The 20,892-nt window shown below is 44.7% G+C and overlaps 1 protein-coding gene across 1 annotated transcript in view; it reads left to right on the forward strand.

Moving 5' to 3' along the window:
* NFXL1 (nuclear transcription factor, X-box binding like 1) overlaps window positions 1-20,892 on the forward strand; it is a 588,746-nt gene that overhangs the window by 319,942 nt on the left and 247,912 nt on the right. The window contains exon 13 of the mRNA XM_069201637.1: window positions 9,684-9,804. Coding sequence (XP_069057738.1) covers window positions 9,684-9,804 — 121 coding nt within the window. The remainder of the gene's footprint in view (window positions 1-9,683; window positions 9,805-20,892) is intronic.

Consider the following 20,892-nt stretch of genomic DNA (forward strand, 5'->3'; position numbering starts at 1 on the left):
GTGGATTTATGCGCAGCATTATACCAGGTTTCACTACATGTTGCAGGATTAATGTATAGTGTAATAATCCATGAGTACAAAGCATAAGCACTGTCTCCTACGGAGTAAAAAATGCATAACAAATAACAATCAAAATGGGAGACCATTTGTATCATATACTTTTGAATATCTAAAAAGAATTAACTAGTAAATAGCCGTCCCTGAAATTTTCAGCAAGAAGGCGTGCATAAACACCACTATGTGTAAACGTAAATTAGTCATGTGTGCTGCCAGGGAACCTTGCAGCTGTAGTAGGTATTCTATGGGATGTATTACAAACTACTTGGATATTTAGGGAATGTGTATTCTTCCTATTTGTAAAGAGAGACTCATTGTGAGATGGTGGGAATATAGGAACATGAGTACCGTCTATACATACTATAACATCTGGGAATTGAGCTATTTTATAACACTTTTTTTTTTTGTTGCAATTTTTTATTTGAGAATCAGAAACACATATGTATATAAGGCACATTGTACTATTATGTGTAGTCCGTACCAAGAACTAGGGCATAAACGTGGTCAATCAACAATTGGGCATCCGAAAGGAGGGAAAGAGAAGAAAAGGAAGGAGAGAGAGAAAGAAGGGAGGGGGTTAGCCCTATGGTGGGGATAGTAAGAAGATGCCAAGATAGGATTAGGGTTGCACCAGGAGGAGGGTGTACGTATGCCGGATAAGTATGCGGAGCGTGGGAGTCAAAGGGTGTGATGGCTTATGGCAGAGATTATCAGCCTATTCAATCTGTTCACAGGCCTATCCCAGTGCTTCTTGGGGCTGACTTGGATTCGGGTAGGTATGTAGGAATAATGACAAGGAGATAAGGCAGAGGCAGCAGGGTGAATCAAGTGAGAGTATGGTAGAGGAGCAGAAGATCTAGAGAGGCAACAAATAGTATAAAGTGGAGGGGAGGGTGGTGAGGGGAGGAAAAAGGAAGGAAGGGGATGGGATGTTATGGTAGAGGCACCCAGCGCCGTGGTCTGTGTGAGGGAAGGAAGAGGAGGGGGAAAGATAGAGGGGGGCTAATAGAGCATAGTGGGGAGGGGTCTACAGTAGGGCTAGCGGAAAGGTGAGTGACTTCATGGATAAAGAAGTGGATGAGAGAGGGTGAGATAATACAACATGATGTGGAGGGCACCAGTCTGGATTAAAAGGGGAATATACGTGGATGTTCGGGTTTATTCTATGAATGTTCCAGTGCGTAGTCTGCAAATTTTTCATGGATAGGTCACATATTTTCTGTGAATGCTCTGCAAATGAGTAGACTATTCCAAGTTATTATGCTCCAGGGAGGAGGGGTGTCCAAACCTGTGTAAATAGGGTGGCCTGGTCCTGCAAATTATAGATGACGCGTTCATGTGCTGCAGTTTGTGTCATTGCCACTATCCACTCTTCCAATGTGGGCAGAGTGGGTGATCTCCAATGACGGAGAATGCATGGTATGTAAGAGGCAGCGTTGTGGTCTTGGCAGGTCAGGGAGGTCCCCCATGTCATCTAGGAGAATAAGAGAGGTAGTAAGTGGCTGCCGGAGAGAGATGGAGCCGCCGAGAATGGTTCTCATGGACTCCCAAAAGAGGCGTATCAAGTGACAATCACAGAGAATGTGTATTAAACCGCAGCGCATCTCAGTACAGCACCAGCAGTGGGCATGTGGCAAAATGCCCTTTTTGCACAATTTTGCTGGGGTCCAATACCAGTTGTGAATTATTTTGAAGAGACAAAATTTAATCAGGGCCTCTCGCGTGCTCCTGTCCAGTGCGTGCACAGTATCTGTCCAATCTTCTTCCTCGAAGACTGGAGGCGGTGCTGTCATCTAGGACTGAGATCGGCAAGGAGGGGCTGCGAATAGAGATGATGGGTGAGCACTCCATGGAGACTCGAAATCACTCCTTTTGAACGTCCCCTCATGTTTAAGTAAGACAGAACGGGAGGTTTGGAGAGTCCAGGGGGCGACCCACAATGCACTGCTGAGACAGTGCTGAAGTTGCAGATATTGCCGTGCTTGGTCTGATTGAAGGCCAAATTTCTCCTGTAGTATCGCAAATGGTTTAAGTTGTCCCTTCTGTATGAGCTGGCCCAAGTAGTTAACATCTGCTGAGCTTCATTGTGACCAGTAGAAAGAGGTCCCTGCTATATGCAGCTGGTCGTTACCCCATATAGGGGTTCCTTTATGGAGATGGGGATGTGTGCCAAGAAGGCGGTGTGTCCGATGCCAGGCTGTGAGTGTCGCCGCCAACATCGGATTTTTGGGACTTTATTTGGTTTTGTAGGCTCTGTATAAGATGCTGAGGCCTTTGTTATTTGAAAGCAATTGGCGCTCAATAAGGACCCATTGCGGGGGTTCTAGAGCCCCCGGTAACATATACGCCAAATTAGAAAGATGGAGGGCTAGAGCGTATTGTTATACAAGTCCCCTGCCCCCATTAGAGCGGTGAGCCATGAGTTTGGCAGATAAGCGGGGGCAAGCTGAGACCCACACGAAGGCTCTGATTGATGCATCAGTTCTATTGAGAGTAGTGTTGGGTATTTGCAAAGGAAGCATACCAAGGAGATAGATAAAACGTGGCAGGGTGACCATTCTCACTGCCTGGGCCCTACTCCACATAGTGAGCCCCAATTGGGTCCATTCGTCAAAGTCCTGAGACATACGAGTCAGGAGGGGTCCCAGGTTATCCGCCACCATGTGGTCCAAGCCCCTGTTTACTAGGATTCCTAGATATTTAAGGTGGGATGATTTCCATTGGAATGGGAAACCATGGGTCACCGCCCGCGTGGTAATGATGGAGAGGGATAGTGCTTCGCTCTTATCCCAATTCACCTGGTATCCGGATAGGAATGCAAGCCCATCTATAATCTCTAGCAAGGCCGGAATGGAGCAATCCAGATCTGTTAAGGTAAGTAGTATATCGTCCGCATATAAATAGAGCTTAAAGACTTCCCCCTGTACTGGTATTCCAGTGAGGAGAGGGGATTGGCAGATGGTGGCCGCTAAAGGTTCCATTGCTAGGAGGAATAAGAGGGGCGATAACGGACACCCCTGCCTTGTCCCCCTGCGCACCAGGAAGGGATCGGAGATAAATCCACCGCAAGTGACCTGTACTGTGGGGCAATCATAGTGTAGACGCACTTGGGCGATAAAGTGATCTCCAAGGCCAAACGTCTTTAGAGTGGCAAATAGGTAGCCCCATTTGATGTGGTCAAACACTTTTTCGGGATCTAAGGAGAGGGTGTGGGCCTCCTCTGGAACGTCTCCAGCAAGTCAAAGAGCTTGGGAGAGGGAGCGTAGGTGATTTCTAGATGTGCGCCCTGGGACAAATCCCACCTGTGTGGGGTGGATTAGGGAGGGGAGTACTTTACATAGACCGGACGCTAGGACACCAGCGAGTATTTTAATATCGCTATTCAGGAGAAATATAGGGCGATAGCTGCCGCATAGGAGAGGGTCTCGTCCAGGCTTGGGCAGGACCGCTATCACTGCTCTACTAGAAATAGAGGGAAGGGATCCCTCACGACTGGCTTTGCGGAAGGCTTCGTATAGTAAGTCAACCGAGTCACTGCTAGTCCATTTGTAGAATTCCGTCGGGAAGCTGGAGTCATGGGTGATTTACTTTTACTGAATTAGCAGTGCATGTTAAAGGCAATAGCCTGTTCAGTGGAGACAGTTTTAAAGGCAATTAACATTGTAATTAAACCACTCATTAGAGTTGGCTGAGCTTGGGTAAGATGATGAGCTGTTCCTCAGCATACAGGACAACGTACCTGCTCTTCAGTGTCTCTGACTCAGTAGAAACTGAAAGCCAGGATGCTGGTCTCTTTCTGCAGTCTTCCCCTTAGCTTTAAAAAGTAAACCAACAGTGGCCAATATTGGGGAGGTGGAGCCCTTTCTACGCTGGTCCCCACCCACTCCATCCTTTTACTCATCAATTTGCTTCTCCCCGGCCCATTACTTGAAAGGAATTCTGCTGACGCTGCCCTGAGCCACAGCAGTAGACACCCATATGGAAACCCATTCATTACTGCTGAACATAGCCTCTCCCATCACTTTGATGTCACTGCCCTGGCATGTGCCTCCAGGGTGAGGGCTTCCTTGACTTAGACAAATGCAGAGCTCTTCTTTCCTAGCACCAATCCCTCACTCAAAAAAAATATATATAATAATAATCTAGGCTGAAATATCACAGTAGCTTGTTGTGCTCCAATTTCCTTCACCTCCTCCCCAGTGATGGCTGGGCACTGCCCTTAAGCACCAGTCGCCCATGACCCTCACTAAATATGTGCTGCAATCTTCTCTTTCTCTACAAACCAGTCAGAATTATCAACCACCTTACCATCACCTACAATGCAGCCATGTGGAAAATGCTTATGCATTCTCCTGCTGTTTATATAGGTTTCACTTGGTTAACACCTAATTTCAATTGGTGGTAAATGGCATATGCAAAACGAACGTTCTGGGACTAGTTGCAATTGGTGAATGCTTTGTTCATTGACATACAGAATCTGTAATAAGTTGTGAAATGAGTCGCACTGTTTCCAGTCACAATAATATCCATATTCAAAGATTGTGAAGCAAATGCCTTTCGTACATACAAAAAGGGCTTTTCCCATTCCCCAACAGTCTGAATTTGCATTTCAAACCATTTGCGAACGTAAAAATCCTTTGTTCTTCTACCCTAAAATCCCTTGCTTTATATTCTAATAAAATTCTCCAGACATGTTTGGTGCCTAACTCATGTAAATAGTCAATTATGGCATTTCTTTAAAAAGAAAACAACATTTCCACCTTTAGCTATCTATATTCCACCAGCGTTTAAGTGAGAGGAAATAAGTATACACCGCATTACCTCCCTATCTGAACATTATCCCACAACGGGTGCAGTGGCATGCATCAAGTTGGGACTAACAAAGTACCAGAGAATCCTACAGTTCTTGCCTACTCCTTTGTAGCATGCTTCATTATGGGTAACTGTATCCAGTCCTGGTAGGTAATATTACCAGGATGGACTCAACCTCCTATTGGCGGGAGTTCTTATTGGACGGAGCCGCCGTTTTGGTTTTTAGGCGCTGTAGTCTTTTGTGGACAAAGACTACATTAGGGTTTGGATGCAGTGCACAATCGCAGCAGGTGCACTGCCTGCATGCCAAAGGGGCACCTAAGGCAAGCCCATCTGCATCACAACCAGTACCAGCTCCGCCTCCCATTTTTACTTAGCTATCTCTATGTCATCAGACTTTTTAAAGTCATGCAAACATCCTGCTCCTCATTGTGCCTACGTCTGGTATCCATCACATATCGAGGGTCCATTATCCTGCATTACATGCAAAGGCGAATTTGGGCTTCATTTAGAGCCACCTTCTGCTATCATTCAGGTACATTTTGAGAGGTCACCACTAGGCGGTCTCATCAGTGCGTGCTCTTTGAGCAAACAAGTCCATGATTTGACTAAAGATCTTCATCTAGACTTTCTCTGTATCACAGAATCTTGGCTCAAAGAATGGTGTAATCCGAGTATTGTGGGCAGTTGACTTTTTTTGTTGGAAGATTCAAATGTACTCCATGGCAGTCTGGCCTCCATCCAAGACATGCCACAGAATCAGCCCTGTATGAAGTCTCCGATATCTTAAAATTGACTTTGGACGTGGGAAATAATGCAGTGCTTATCCCATTAGATCTATCTGTTGTGGTTGATACCATCTCATGTGATATACTTCTCACAGAAATTAAGGACTGTGGTAGCTCTCATCGCGCCCTGCCCAGGATTAAACTTTCTAAACTGGCCTCAGACAATCAGTTACACTAGGACCTTTTTCATCTCCAGAAATAACAGCTGCATCAGGAGTTCCACAGGGCTCATCTCTTAGCCTTGCATTTTTATTGTATATATGACCCCCTTACTATCTTTGATTGCTTCTTTTGTAATAGAGACCACCTCATATGCTGATCATACACAGCTCATTTTATCCCTGGACAAATCATCCTTTGGCTCTGAGCTAAATTTCAACAACTGCCTTACTGAATTCATATTTTGATACCCCCCCTATCATTCCGCCTACAAAATCATGAAATAGCAGGTATGTGTTTTAACTCAAGTAAATCGATGAGAAAAGTTTTTGATTACCTCCCATTGGTTGCAGGAAAGACTATTGCGTTTGTCCTTAAAACCTCAAGCCTTGACTACTGTAGTAGTCTCTTTGCAGGATCCTTGAAACAGACCATCCATAAACTCCAGGTCACGCAGCATGAGGTGGCTAGACTTGTGTTGAAACTTCCCAGATGGTCCCCTACCACTGCAGCTCTGAAAACTTTACCTTTGTTACCAATGCATAAAAGGATCCTTTTCAAAGTCCTCATACTGACCTTTAGAGCATTCAGATCCCCTGGGCGAATGATGGCATTATCTTGGTTTAAGTCCCCGAAAGTTCTGGCCGCCTACAGGATGAAGTCTTGATCCCTATAGTTCAGTATCCTGGCAACTATGGTGCACGGCGCGGCCCCTGGCTTTGGTGAGGGGCTTAGTACCCTGTGTGCTCTCTCCACTGTGAAGAAGTTGGGCAATCTTTTCGGTTTGAGTTTATTCAGGACCAAGTCCCCCACAAATAAGTACACACTTAGGCCTTCCACGCCCTCCGGTACGCCCACCACTCTCACATTATTCCTCCTGGACCACCCCTCTTGGTCCTCCAGCATGGCTTCCATTACTGAGCTCTTTCTGGTAAGAGACCAGACCTGCTCTTCCAAACTTTTTGTGGTTGCAGTTAGGCCCTTTATGTGTGTTTCTGCCATGGCTACTTACTCCGAGATCTTGCCCAAATCTGCCCTGAGGACGTTAACGTAAATTTGAAGTGCGTCCAGTTTCAGTTCCAGGGGGAGATGGAGACTTGAATGTCTTGTATGGCTGCCATGTTTGTGCTCAGCAATTGCAAACGCCCCCACCCCTGGCTCAAGACTTCGCCCCGGGGTCCTCCCTCATCCCTGTTCGGGACATTAGCCGCCTCTATGTGCACCATATATCTGTGAAGGCTAGTCGCTTGTGTATGCTTAGGAGTGTGGACTTTCACCATGGTCCCAGCCTCCTTTTTCTCGCCTTCTGTGGACCCCCCTCCCCCACAACTGTCTGTTGAGGTTCTGCTGCCACTAGTCTGCCTCTCCGCCAGGTCCCATGGGAGGCCACCCTCGCCAACTCTCTGGTGCCTCCTCCCTCGCTTTCAGTCCAGGCACCATGGGGGCTGACTTGTCTTCTCTATGGACTGGCCTCTCCCGGCTTCAGGGAGCCAGTCTTAGAACCCTCAACCTGGAGCCCGCAGCCTTTATGTCCTGCTCTTGTCCCTGAAGTCTCTCTGCTCCTTTCGGCTCTCCCACCCTGGCAGGGCAGCGCTGGTATCTTACCTCCCCCCTGGCTTCAGGGAGCCAGTCTTAGAACCCTCAACCCGGGGCCCGCAGCCTTTATGTCCTGCTCTTGTCCCTGGGGTCTCTCTGCTCCTTTCGGCTCTCCCACCCTGGCAGGGCAGCGTTGGTCTCTTACCTCTCCCCCCCCAGGGGGACACCTCCCCGGGTGATCTGACTCAGCCTTCCGCATCCGCCGCACCACACGGGTCCACTCCTTCCTCTCTCTCTGGACCCGCGTGATGCACTCCAAGCTTCAGGGTTGGGGGGGTCGCTCGCCTTGCCACCCCCTCTCCTTGAAGGTCGGCCTCTTTCTCTTTAGGCTGTCTCCCATCTCTTGTGACCTCCCTGCCTCACCTCACTGCCATTCCGTGTCGCTACTCCTCATTGCCTCCGCCACTGCTGATTCCTCCCGTGAGCCGCTGAGGACCATCCTCCTCTCCTCGTCACGGGACTGCCGGGGAAAGGTGGGCAAACAGCGAGTTGGCCCCCTCCTCTCCAGTCGCCCCACGGCCTCAGTGTCAGCCTCCAGCCTTCTCTCTTTCAGCCGGGCCGCTTCGCTCCATTTTGTGCTAGAAAGCACTGCCAAGTCAGCGCTGCCTATGTCTCCACCAGCGCCCTGGCAATCATACGGATGGCTCCTTTACAGCTTCCAGGGTCCCAGGCTACAGGGCTCACACTTTGCCCTGTCTACAGCAGGATTTGGATGGATTTTGGGGGTTTACTCACCCTGGCAGCAAGGGAGCTTTCTTAGCTCGTGGCCATCTTTGTTGGCGGCAAACTCTGCCATCGTAGTCTTGGCTTGCTTGATTTGAAGGCTTCATTTGATTCAGTTGATCGAGATCTCCACTTGGGAGTCAGTCTTGGTGGCCAATGGATGGAATAATGTGAGAAGTCAAGAACGATGTGCATCAGGTATGTTAGCACCAAACCTATTTAATGCGTTTGACTTACCAATGAATCTAAAGGAATGCCAGTCCATTGTCTGTTATGCGCAGATGGCACTGTATTAATTGCCAGAACAGAAAATACTTTGCACAAATTGTTATACACTTTTGAGAAATCTTGTTTTGAGAAAAAGTGTAGAACCTGATTTTGTAATACTAAATATTCTTGTGCTGGGGCCATCAAGAAAGACATCCGTTTACATTTCTGGGTAAGACCATTAAAGTAGTGGATACATTTGACTATCTGAACTAAGATTTCACCGAATGGGGTATTCAGCAGTTCAGATGTCTAAAAGCTTTCTGTTCACTTCATAGCGTTATTGGGCGTAAAGTTCAGACAAGGTCCTGGCCCTGCTTGAAATATTTATAACAAAAATGTGAGGCAGGTACTTAATTTGGTTCAGAGGTTTGGGGCCATAACAAGATTAATTCTTTGGTGTTATCTCAAAATGAATTGTCGACTTGGATTTGTAGTCTTCTCCAATCAACTCCCATGCATTTGGCACATATGAAGTCAGGCTGCTCTAAAAAACCTCTCCTGTTCTAGGTCAAATTGTATTTGAACCCAAAGACAGTGTTGTATCGTAAGTCTCCACAAGATCTTTGGAGACTTAATGGTGCATTAAAATTGCTAGGGTTGGCCTTTGTGTGTAGATCATTAAGTGTAAAAGGCCTGAGCTTTATACAGAACCAGGAAGTATTAGTAAGTTTACCCTAAAGGTGGTGAAGCACAAATATTGGCACCGTTTGTTGATTATAGATCTATGTACCATTTCCAAATCCTCTTTTTGGTTACCTCTGCTATAAGTCCGTTTCGGGAATAGATTGGTGTAGGATGAAAATTAAATATATATATATTCTTTTATTTTCTTAACCCATAAATCTCAGTCTGAGGTCTTACTGATTTAAACTATTCCTACAAAATGTGAATGTAAGAATGCGGAAGGAGGCTATAAGTATATGCAAGCTTATTGGTTATACATTTGTTCAAATTTGTAGTGATATTTTTTTATTTAAAGCATGGCAACATAGAAGGTAATAGTTACTCTTTAGGTATGTCTCAAGGAACCCTGTGTTTTTTCCTTGTTTGCGATGCTCTGTCAATGCACGTTATTTTTAATAGAATTCTGCCATACCATATCCAGTTTTTTTGTGGAAGGATTGCAGTTACATTTTGCCATTTGATTGCTGTGGATGTTGTATGAGGAACAAGCAAGCAAGAGTGTCTTAAAAGCAGACTCTTCTGTTCATTGTCGATGATAAGCTTCTGTTTCTTCTATTATGGCCTAAACATATGTGTGTTCAATTGATATTGCAGGAAGTTGCTACCCGTGCCCTGAAACCGTGGATGTGAAATGCAATTGTGGGAAAACTGCACTCACAGTGCCTTGTGGTAGAGAACGCACTACAAAACCACCCAGATGTAAAGAGTTTTGCAGGTTAGTGAAGATGTTACTTTTTGGAACTAAATCTGGTGGGTTGTAATTTGTTGCTCCTGAATGAACAAATAATACTGCTGTGCTAAATGTATACATTTTTCAGGCCAGAGCCCTTTATATGTTGACTGTTTTGTATACTTTGACGAGCATTAGGTGAGTGAGCCTTGTCTGCTCCTAGAAGATGTTGAGTATGTGGCAGCTACTTGTTAGGTCTTGGCTATAGATGAGTGTCTAGAACCGAGACTGATCTACATCACGGGCTTCAGTCCGCCCACAGCCTCCCCAATTGCTGTCACCATCGTCACTCCATTTTTCACCATCCCCATTCGTGAAGGGCATGCATACGTCATGTCTCTTACTGTGCTTAGCCCGCCCCAAGCGTAGGGCCCCCCACTACTTTTTAACCTTACGCGGAAGCCATTTTTCTTCAATTTCAGGACTTCGTATTTCTTTTTTAAATGGGTGACCGGTCGGCCCCACGTTAGGAGCACTGGTGTGTTGAAAACAGGGAAAGGGGCCATTTCCCTTGCTTCCACAAGGGCCGATGGCAGCCTTACTACGCTATTGCAGCGTATATGTTCTATAAATGTGAAACGCTCCCACTTTGCATTTTACTGATGCTCCTGCGGCACCATGAGATGAGGTTGTTATATCCTGTGGTCTTTAGAATATATCCTGTGTTATTTAGAATGGTGATGTGCGTAATAGGAATGTGTGAGATCGAGTGTTCTTTGGAATGGGGATGCGTGGAGGAGGAATGTTGGTTATGACGTGGGGGGGGAGATTTGAGAATAGTGAGAGGGACGGTACGTGTTTGCCGTGTGAGTTGGAGGTTGGGATGCTTCCCTCCCGGAGAACCTACTTCTTTTCCTGAATAAATATCCGAGACGTGCATCGTGAAACCTGCCTTCTCGTCTTCTTGAATGATCGGCACTGCACATGCAACACTGGCGACGAGGGACTTATCTACGCGCCTTCGGGGAAGCATCCTGCCTCCAGTTTTCATTTTTCATTTTTCTCAAGCCCTTCACAGTGAGTAACTTTTCGAATAGACTTTCGATTTATCCTCATTTTTTTTTCAATTTTTTTTTCTCTACGGTCTCTTGCTTCGATCGAGCGTCAAGCCTTACGCTCAAGCCTTCCTGTTTCCGGGGAAACCTTCACATGAGACTATCGCGGCCTGTATCCAGGACAACCATTGTGTTTATATTTCAAGCAAATGTTAACAGAAAGCGGCCCGGCCTGTTGCCCTGACAACCAGCACACGTGCCTCCTGTTCTAAGAGTCTGGCCCGTTGCCCTGACTACCGGCACATGTGCCTCCTGTTGCCCTGACAATCAGCCTATGCGTCTACTGCTCTGAGCTTCCTGTTGCTAAAGCAACCATCGCATTTATATGAGTCTTTTTTACTTGTAGACTACTTGTTGCGACTCCTTTACTGCGGTAAGCACGCATCTGCAGCTTCAAGCAGAATTACATTAACCTGGAAATCAACTCAACACTGTGATAGGCACGCTTTTGCACTTAATTTCCTGTTGTGTTGCTCGCTCTTGCGCAGCCTGTTCCTTTTCACAAACAGTGTCACACTTCTCTACTGTGATAGGCATGCAACTGCAGCTTCAGAGTTACATTGACTTAGGAATCAACTCAACACTGCGATAGGCACGCATTTCCTTCATCTCTGCGCAGCCTGTCCTGTTTATAACAGTGCCACTCAACTCTCTCAGCCTGTTGTCTTATTTCACTGCGACAGGAACGCATTTTATCCATTCTTCTCATAATGCAGAATGTTACTGCTACCCCTTTCTTCCTTTCCACTCCCGGTGATCCACCCATCAAGTGGAGTAAGTGGAAGAAAGTGTTCGAGAGATATGCGAGAGTTTGTGGAACGTCTCTTAGTACGGAAAGAAGAACTGCCTTATTGCTTCACTGTCTAGGTACGGAAGGCCAGGAGGTTTTTGATCACCGTCCCGACATCCCTGATAGTGAAGCCATCAATTTAAACGAATTTTAAACTTGTATTAGGAAACTAGATCTTCATTACCTACCTAAAGTTAGTACCGTTTTAGAAAGGTATTATTTTGGAAAGAGACTACAGCATGAAGGGGAAACTATTGAGAACTATATTACTGACTTGAGACGTTTGGCCTCCTCCTGCAAGTTTGGTTCATCTCTCGATGAACGCATTCGCGATCAATTTATGCAGGGATGTAAAATTGACAAAGAATGTGACGAATTGTGGTTGTTAGATGACCCCCATCTTGATGAAGTGATCTCCCTTGCTAAAAGAATTGAACACTCCCTTAAATGTGTTGAAGTTATGAAAAAGCACGGTTCTAATGAGGTTTCTGTGATAAATGACAACAAAACGTTTAATAATACCAGTAGGGGATTTTCTCAAAGCCTTCCCAAAAAGAAAACATGATATAGGTGTGGCAAAGAAGGTCACTTTGCAAACGACAGAGTGTGTCCTGCTCTTAACAGTTCTTGTTCGTTCTGCAAGAATAAGGGTTACTTTTCTTATGTGTGTAATCAACGGATGTCTAAACAGTCTGTGAACTCTGTTGATAATCACGTAGTAGGAGGTGAGGATGGGGATGATTTTCAGTGTGGTCAGATTATTTTGCAAGTATCCGACAGTGGCGCAAAAGGTCCCTTAGATTATGTTTTTGTCGAAGGGTCTAAAACCTTAATGCTCTTTGAATCAGGAGCCAAAATCACATTAATTTCCAGCCAATTGTATCAGGAACATCTAAAAGACAAAATACAATTACTGAAACCTGATATCAGACCTTGTGCATATGGGGGAGAACCTATAGACCTACACGGCTACTTTCTAGGCGTACTTGAATATAGTCAACGTTATGTCTCTGGCAAAATCTATGTTTCAAAAAAGGGAGACAGCATAATTAGTTGGTGGCATCAAAAAGATTTGGGTGTCATCCTTGATCCTAACAGTTCTCCTCCTATTGTCCTTAAGGAACAGCCACCATGTGTTGGTGAAGTGGGAAACTCCTTGTCAAGCTCTGATTTAGTGACGTCTCTTCATCATGAGTTCAGTGACCTTTTCAGTGACAGAATTGGCTGTATGAAAGGATACAGACACCAGATTAAATTGCTTCCTGGGTCCATTCCTTTCTGCAGTAAGGTTCGAAACGTTCCTTTCTCTGTAAGGGATGATCTTCAGGCTGAGCTAACTAAACTAAAAGATCAAGGTGTAATTGAAGAGGTGGAAGGAACGGAATGGTTAGCTCCCATCGTCATTGCCAAGAAAGCCAACTGCAAGATTAGATTGTGTGTGGACCTTCGTAGGCTCAACAAATGTGTTCTCGTTGATAGATACCCACTCCCCAATATTTTTGAGTTACTTTCTATGGTATCTGGAGCTAAAGTGTTTTCTACTATTGATCTCACTTCGGCCTATCACCAAGTTGAACTTGATGAATCATGTAGAAACTTTACAGCTTTTATTACCCCATATGGTACTTTCAGATTTGTACGACTTCCATTTGGGTTGATTTCCGCTGCCTCCATCTTTCAGAGGTTAATGGAGCGTGTTCTTAAGGGGATATGTGGTGTGTTTTTGGCAGGGATGGTATTGAACATGCTAAGAGACTTAAAGAAGTCCTAAACAAATTGGCAGTAAATGGCTTGACCATAAAAGCTGAAAAGTGCAAGTTTGGGGTAGATACTATCGATTATTTAGGACACACCATTTCAGGTCAGGCGGTGTTGCCAAAAAAGGATCTAGTTGACGCTATTCGATGTTTATCATCCCTAACGTCGAAAGAGGAATTAATGCGTTTTCTGGGCATGGCTGAATATTACAGCAAGTTTATCAAGAATTTTGCCAGTTCTTGCTTCAACATGAGGAGTTTATTAAAGAAGGGAGCTGAATTTCAGTGGAATGATGTATGTGAGAAAGAATTTTGTGACGTAAAGGAGTCTCTCTCTAAGGCACCCTCCTTGAAAAATTTCAATCCTAATCTTCATTCCATTTTGACTACAGATGCCAGTAGTAAAGGCTTAGGAGCTGTTCTACAACAGGGAGGTCTCAATCCTGATAACACTATTGCGTTCATATCTAGGAGTTTGAAAGGTGCGGAAACCAAGTACTCTGTTACTGAGAGGGAGGCTCTCGCTGTTTTCTGGGCCATTAAGAAACTGAAGACGTTTTTATGGGGAGGCTCATTCATTGTGAGGTCAGACCACAAGCCTTTGTCAGGTCTTTTATTCTAAAGGTATTGAAGCGGTCTCTGCTAGAATCACCAAATGGATTGTAGGTCTACAGGACTATGATTTTGTTGTGGAATATGTCCCTGGGTCTTGCAACCTGTCAGCTGACGTGTTATCTAGATTAGTTCCCCCAGAACCCAATATCCAGGAAAATTAGACTTTCAAGGATAATATGGAAGGTTTTGATCGAGTATGTGGGATTGATTTTGAGATAATTCCGGAAGCAAAATGGCGTGAAGAAACCTTAACCGATGTGGTATTGTCAGAAGTCATCAAGTTGCTACGAGATGGGTGGAATAGGAAAGACCAAGGTAGTAGTGAGAGTACTGGATTTTGGAATATAAGGAACGAATTAGCGGTTGATCATGATCTGCTGCTGAGGGGTACGAGATTGGTTCCTCCCTCAAAAGTTAGAGATCTATTGATAAACCATGCTCATGACAGTCACATGGGTATCTCGAAGACCAAGGAGAGATTACGGTCTTCATACTGATGGCCGGGTATGGATATTCAACCTGAGAGGGTGGTGAGAGATTGCTTACAGTGTGCTGTTAGTGAGAAAGCCATGAAACCAAAAATTCAACCAATGGTGACTAGGAATACTCCTAAAAGTCCATGGGAAGATATTGCTTTAGACATCTTAGGTCCTATATATGGTGGCAATATGGCTGAATACGTGATTGTTGTGGTGGACATGTTTTCCAGGTTGACTGAGGTCCAATTTACTAAAAGCATTGAGACTTGTAAAGTGATACGTTTTTGGAAAGATTTGATTTTTAGAGAAGGAATACCCTCTACCCTACTCACAGACAATGGAGTACAGTTGGTTTCCAGAGAGATGAATGATTTTTTGACTGGGTGTGGCATTAAGCACAAACTCTGCGCTTTATACCATCCCAAATGCAGTGGCATGGTAGAACGATTCAATCGAGTTCTCAAAGAAACTATTTCGATTGCTGAATTTGGATTGGAGGGAGTAGGTATTGAGAAAGGTAAATGTGCATAGGCACACTCGTCTACAGGCCAGACACCTTTCACCTTGTTTCGGGGTAGACATGGTAACACCACATTGGAACCCAGTTGGGTCAATAACCTCCTTGGTGACAAAGGTAGGACAGTACTGAGTGGAAGTTGGATGGATAAGGAGCGAGTGAGGAAGGCGAAAAGCAGGCTTTATTTTGATAGATCGAACGCAGTCAAGAAAACTGTGATTAATGTTGGTGATTGGGTCCTTGTCAGGAATCCTGTCATCAAAAAGAAACTCTATGGTCCAATGAAGGTTGTAAAACTATTTATCAATGCCATAAAAACGGATGATGATAGAATCTGGAATCTTAGTAGAGTTGTCAAGTATCGTGGTGATCGCAGTATCCTCGAGAAAGACGGATTACATAGGAGTGACTGTTGTAATTCCTCAAAAGACTCAAGCCTGAAGAGTTCCGAGGATTTTTCTGATGACTTGTCCTGGAGTTGGAGAGCAAGAAGATATAACAGAACTGTCAAGCTGCCTTCGCATCTCAAGGACTATCATCTCATGTGAAGAATCTGTGTTTGTTATTATTATTGTTTATTATTATTTTGTTATTATTAAGGGAGGGAGAGGTGTTATATCTGTGGTCTTTAGAATATATCTTGTGTTATTTAGAATGGTGATGTGCGTAATAGGAATGTGTGAGATCGAGTGTTCTTTGGAATGGGGATGCTTGGAGGAGGAATGTTGGTTAGGACATGGGGGGGAGATTCGAAAATAGTGAGAGGGACGGTTCATGTTTGCCGTGTGAGTTGGAGGTTGGGATGCTTCCCTCCCGGAGAACCTACTTCTTTTACTGAATAAATGCCCGAGACGTACATCGTGAAACCTGCCTTCTCGTCTTCTTGAATGATCGGCACTGCACATGCAACAGAGGTCCATTCATTTTCGTAGTGCACCCGTTACTGGGGACCGAGGAGCAGTTGAATGATAGGTGAGAGGCAGCGGAGGAGCTGTGAGCTGGTAGCCGCACTGGGCATATATGTTCAACACACCACGATGCCGCAGACAGGGAGGCTTCAACGACAGGTATTCCTTCCGCCTTCCCTGACAGCGCCGGCCTTGCCCGGGCTGCCTTTTCGCATGGCATGGCTTGCACAGCATGCTTGTGTGCCGCACCGGCTGATACTACCTCCTCATTCATGGGAGTGGTTGTGCCTGCTCCCTCCTCCATTCATACTGGCTCATGATGGGCTAATTGACTCGTGCCCTTGTAGTCTGAGTTGTGGCGTCTTATTGACAGATTCTAGCATTTGTTTTTCACCTGGTTGCTTTTCTGTCCTGAGTTTTTTGTATTTTTAATTGTATCACTAGTTGCCTATTATGTCAGATGCAGAAGACATACTAACATAACGGGGGCTGCTTCTAGAGGGATAGCAGTGGCTGCTCAGGCCCCCCTTCCTATATCGCCCACCCCGACACATTGATATCCTTCTCAGTTGGTCCGGGACTCGCACAGTGATTTATAGCCTGCAGCATTCACCCAGAGGCCCATTTCGAAGGACGGCCAGTGACGTGCTGAGCGAGCAGGATACCCTCTTGCACCCTAATGAAAACACAACAGCACAAAACACCTATAGTGTATGCTCAGGCCCATTGTATTACACGGCCAGACCTACCAGTGCACTCCACCCCACCCCCAAAAAACTGGCTGCTAGTTTGAAGTCGCACCCTAATCTAAAGGAAATCATTTCTGTTCCAGGAGTTTATATTGCGTGAAGTTTGAAGGTTATTGACCCTATGTATCCATCTTGGGATTCTAAGCACTTGTTTTATCGCTTTTAAGCATGCCTAATGTTCGTCCTTTTAATAGGAAGTATATTTAATCTTTGTTTTTCTATTTTGCCGCAGTACAGTACGTACACGTTATTTTGCATTGATATCTTCTCGCGGTCATTTGCATTTACTGCCTTTATGCTGCCTTTCATACATAACCAAGCACCATCCGTACAATTTAAAGAAAATGGCTGATAAGAAATACATTTGAGTTAATTTGTGCTTAGTGCCATTAAGGTTACAAGAACAGAACTGGTGGTGAATTTTTGTTTGGGGCTACTTAGTAAAATCTAGACCCTGTAGATTACAAACTGATTTTTGGTAAGCAATTCATAAAAATATCTTTAAATTCTGTTTTACTCTTGTTAAATTTTGCTGTTCTTCAAAGACAGAAGTCAAATGATAGACTGTCTTCTGACAAATTGCTGCTTATTTTTCGAACCGAGTCTGATGTAATCTTCATCGCGGGCTTCAGTCCGCCCACAACCTCCTCATTTGCTGCCACCATCGTCGTGCCCAACTACTTTTTAACCTCACTCGGAGGCCATTTTTCATCAATTTTCGGACTGCGTTTTTCTTTTTTAACTGGTTGACCGGTCCCGCCCCACGTTAGGAGCACTGGTGTGTTGAAAACAGTGAAAGAGACCATTTCCCTTGCTTCCACAAGGGCCAGTGGCAGCCTTACTACGCTATTGCAGCGTATATGTTTTATAAATGTGAAACGCTCCCACTTTTGCAATTTTACTGATGTTCCTGTTTTTTTTTATCCTGCCCCGATTTTCAAGCCCTCCTCAAGAGTGCTGACTTAATTTGCCCCGAGTGAAAGCTTGCATACCGCATATAACACATAAGCGCAGTCCCTGGTCCCACATCAGCAAAGCTTTACCTCAGGGAAGCCCAACACTCACCCACTCTACCTCTGACACTACTCATGCTTGGCGTTTCTCTTCTCTCCAAGCGAAGTGTTGTTGCTTTACATATTCACGTCGGTGAATGGAGACAGTAATATGAAGAGAAATGGGGCACAACAAAAAGAAAGAAGCCAAGGGAAGTACAATGTTTTGTGGCACTTTATTTCCCTGCGTGTGAGCTGCATTACTTCACTTGCTGTTTCTTTGTGAGGTGCTTTAGGACCAAACAAGGTAGGTGGTGAATTCTAATAACTTTGCTGGCCAGCTGTCTTGTTTTAGAACCTGCACTTCTTTATTTTCAGAACCCAAGTACCAGCACTTGTCCACAGAGATGCAATACTTTTATTTGGAGAATGCAATCACGTTTCAGAAGCAAGGAGGTGTTCGAGGCCAGGGTACCTACATATTTTTCCACCTGAAGCACTGGGTTGAACTAACAAGATGCCTTCATTCCAGTAGTACCTTAACTCATCATTTGTGCATCATCATGATGACCCTGCAACCATCTGCTCCTGACAGACCACGTCCTTTAAACCCACAATGGAAACAAAAGAATCTCGGCATCCCTCACTCTCATAAGAATCCCCTCTTTAAAGTCCAACCTGATGGCTTCCCATGTGGCTTTGCACAATGAAACTCAAATTGTGTCCTGCATGCATTCCAAGATCCGGTGAACCCCTGGTGTCCCACCAGCCCTTCACTACAACTCTTCCCTGGCTTCATTCTCACTTCTCACCGGCTTCATTCTCACTTCTCACCCCTTCGCTCTTTTCTACCCTTCCCGTCTCCCACTTCTTTAATGTTCCCTTTCCACCCTCCTCCTCTTCCTCTTTCCTTCTCACAGATATAAATCCTTAGATGCTGCTGTGTTTTGGCCCGTGATTTAGTTTCAGCTACAAAGGGATGCTCTAGGCAGAGGGCCAAAAAACATTACCATTGACAAAAACAATAGCTGTGGCATTGCTGATACCAGCTGGCATTGCCAATGCTTGTTTTTAATATGGCTATTTATAGGAGGCTGGTATAGTTACTGTTGTTTGGTTTGGAGTAATTTTCCTAGTATTTTGTATTTTCCTTGTGAAGTGAAGGTTATATTAACAACATTTGTATAATGCACTTCCACCATTTGTATCGTGTTTGGATCGGGGTGGGGGACTCTTTCCATACAGTTCTGGTGTTTTCAGTTTTTTGATGCATTTGCTTGTATTTGTTTGTATTTGTTTGTGTTTGATTAATAAAGCTTTGTTTGCACAAAGTATTACTTAAGAAATACATGTGTTAAATTCAGTTGTGCACATGTGCATTTTTCGTTGTGTTTTTTTATTTTATTTTTTATTGCTTTTTGTTTCATTGTGGTGGGTGCTTGTTCATCAGCCAACTTAAGTGACGTAAGTAAACTGGCTTTGGTGCAGTTTTGCACCCTGGAGAGTGTGGTATGTCTATGTTCTCCTGTATTAGATAGTTCTTTGATGTATGTTTGTTTGGGAAGGATACTTCTAGTAGCAGATTTTTCACCTTGTGAATACTCTCCAGGTAGTAGACTGGATCTTGTAACTTTTAGAGCAGTTTCGGTGTGCCGCTAAATGGCATCATTTAGCTCAACGTTGAGGTTGTTTCATTCCAAAATGGTAAACAGAGCCACTTATAAGTACCACTCATGCATGCTGACATAAATTCTATTCTTTAAGTGCCTTCATATGCAGATCGTGGCTTCTCTCTACTCTTTGACCAGACTTTTTGATTAATTTTATCCATTCTGCACTGAAATTCTCACCCTCTAAAACTACAAGGTTCAACTTCACAAGGTCTGTTTGTGGTGACTGAGGTTGGACGACAGCTACAAAGCCTGTGATGTTTGTGCCCAGATGAACCCCAAGGCCATATGAGACCACAAACCCAAACTATACATTGGCAAGCACAAGAAGACTGCTTGCATTTATTGGTCATATTCAAAAGGAAGGTCCTGTTCCTGCTTCTGAAGTCATTCCCACAGCAGGACATTGTTGCATTCAAAGTCTTTGGGCAAGGATTATGTTCCCCATTATGATGAAGGAAACTTGTTTGAAGAGCTTTAGGATGCCAGTGGGCTTAACACCCCTCTTCCCCGGCCTCACCTCCGCCATTACTGCCTTGTGCATCCACTGGGTCCTGCTACAGAGGAAATCACCTCTTTCACAGTAGTGGTGTGAAGGGCAGCTGAGGTGTTACTCAATTGCCAACCATGGAAGTGAAAATTAACATATTAACAGAAGTTCTGCAATCTAGACCGACTCCTACTGAGCCACTTTACTCATTTAATAAGAAATTTACTGACACCCTTCTGGGCCCCTGGATATGCCCTCTTCAGGGTCCCTAGTTAATAGGAAGGTTTCCCATCACAGTTGTCCTGCTCCTGGCGATCCTGCCTTCCTAACCTAATATCCCACTCTGGAAAGTTTTGTGGTATAGACATTCACCAGCAAAGTCAACCCCAATCCCTTCTCTACCACTCCTCTCGACTGTGAGTCCAAAATAATAAACGCTTTTGGCAAAATAAATTTCTCCTCCACGTGCCTTGCTCTGAGATTAGCCAATGAAAGTTGACTCCTCTGCCATTATTGCCATATCATTTGGATACAGTGGCTCAAGTTTTACCAGCTGTACCAGATGGCTTTCGGCATCTTTTATGAATATTATTTAGGATTGTTGTGATGTGACACAATTTGTGGTACACTCAGGACTGGATACGACTGATTGTCTTGGACTTATCATGGGTACCAGAGTGGCACTCAGGCATCATGCCTGGTTGAGGTCCAATGGCTTTTTGAGGGCAATTGCCTTTTTGGGGATAAAGTGAATGTGACCTTGCAGCATTTTAAGGAAAGCAGAGGCACAGCACATACCTTGGGTCTTTATACTCTGGCAAGGCAATTACACCAACAATTTCAATTTCTCCAAGGCTATAGTAGAGGCTTTTCCATCTATCAGTGTCAAACTCCTCCTCCAGCACATCAGCATTTCAAGTCTTTGGTGACAGAGGCTGTGGCTCTCAAAGACAACACTGACAGGGTGGACAACATTCGTCCTCAGGTGGCTACAACCACAAAATCTCTTTAGTGTGTCCATGCTGGCACACAACCACCCTGTCATAGGCAG

This window comes from Pleurodeles waltl, chromosome 1_2 (genome assembly GCF_031143425.1).
Source record: "Pleurodeles waltl isolate 20211129_DDA chromosome 1_2, aPleWal1.hap1.20221129, whole genome shotgun sequence".
NCBI lineage: Eukaryota > Metazoa > Chordata > Amphibia > Caudata > Salamandridae > Pleurodeles > Pleurodeles waltl.